General features: G+C 53.7%; 1 protein-coding gene across 1 annotated transcript; it reads left to right on the top strand.

The window, feature by feature from the left end:
* Nucleotides 1-52: 52 nt before the first annotated feature.
* Nucleotides 53-313, top strand: VOLCADRAFT_39423 (uncharacterized protein; the record flags this gene model as incomplete). The annotated part of the gene is made up of 2 exons (XM_002959436.1): nucleotides 53-137; nucleotides 240-313. Coding segments are annotated over 2 exons (159 nt in total), but the record flags the coding sequence as incomplete, so codon positions are not given.
* Nucleotides 314-1,150: the final 837 nt, after the last annotated feature.

The following is a 1,150-nucleotide window of genomic DNA, read 5'->3' as shown; positions in this document are numbered from 1 at the left end:
AGGCAACCCCCCCGAAAAAATTATGCCAGATAACCCCCGAAATAGCAACGGTCCATGCAAACCCCCGAACTGCATTATGCCAGTTAACCCCCCAAATAGCATCGGTCCATGCAAACCCACCGAACCACATTGCGCCAGTTAACCCCCCAGATAGCATCGGTCCATACCAACCCACCGAACCACATTATGTCAGGTCACCCCCCAATTAGCATAGGTCCAGGCAAACCCCCCGAAACAAGTTATGCCAGGCAACCCCCCAAATAGCTTCGGTCCATGCAAACCCCCGAACTGCATTATGCCAGTTAACCCCCCAATTAGCATAGGTCCAGGCAACCCCCCCGAAACAAATTATGCCAGATAACCCCCCAAATAGCATCGGTCCATGCAAACCCCCGAACCGCATTGCGCCAGGTACCCCCGTGCAGATTACACAGAAGGTGATGGCGACGGCAAAACGTCGACGGTAAGAAGAAGGTGGTGACGGTGAAGATTCGACGGGATGAAGGTGATGGCGACGGCAAAACATCGACGGTAAGAAGAAGATGGTGACGGTGAAGATTCGACGTGGAGAAGGTGATGGTGACGGCAAAACGTCGACGGCAAGAAGAAGGTGGTGACGGTGAAGATTCGACGGGATGAAGGTGATGGTGACGGCAAAACGTCGACGGTAAGAAGGTGGTGGTGACGGTGAAGAATCGACGTGGAGAAGGTGATGGCGACGGCAAAACGTCGACGGTAAGAAGAAGGTGGTGACGGTGAAGATTCGACGTGGAGAAGGTGATGGTGACGGCAAAACGTCGACGGCAAGAAGAAGGTGGTGACGGTGAAGATTCGACGGGATGAAGGTGATGGCGACGGCAAAACATCGACGGTAAGAAGAAGATGGTGACGGTGAAGATTCGACGTGGAGAAGGTGATGGTGACGGCAAAACGTCGACGGCAAGAAGAAGGTGGTGACGGTGAAGATTCGACGGGATGAAGGTGATGGTGACGGCAAAACGTCGACGGTAAGAAGGTGGTGGTGACGGTGAAGAATCGACGTGGAGAAGGTGATGGCGACGGCAAAACGTCGACGGTAAGAAGAAGGTGGTGACGGTGAAGATTCGACGTGGAGAAGGTGATGGTGACGGCAAAACGTCGACGGCAAGAA

This window comes from Volvox carteri (genome assembly GCF_000143455.1).
Source record: "Volvox carteri f. nagariensis unplaced genomic scaffold VOLCAscaffold_244, whole genome shotgun sequence".
Taxonomy (NCBI): Eukaryota; Viridiplantae; Chlorophyta; class Chlorophyceae; order Chlamydomonadales; family Volvocaceae; genus Volvox; species Volvox carteri.
This window is presented reverse-complemented; position numbering and strand designations above follow the sequence as displayed.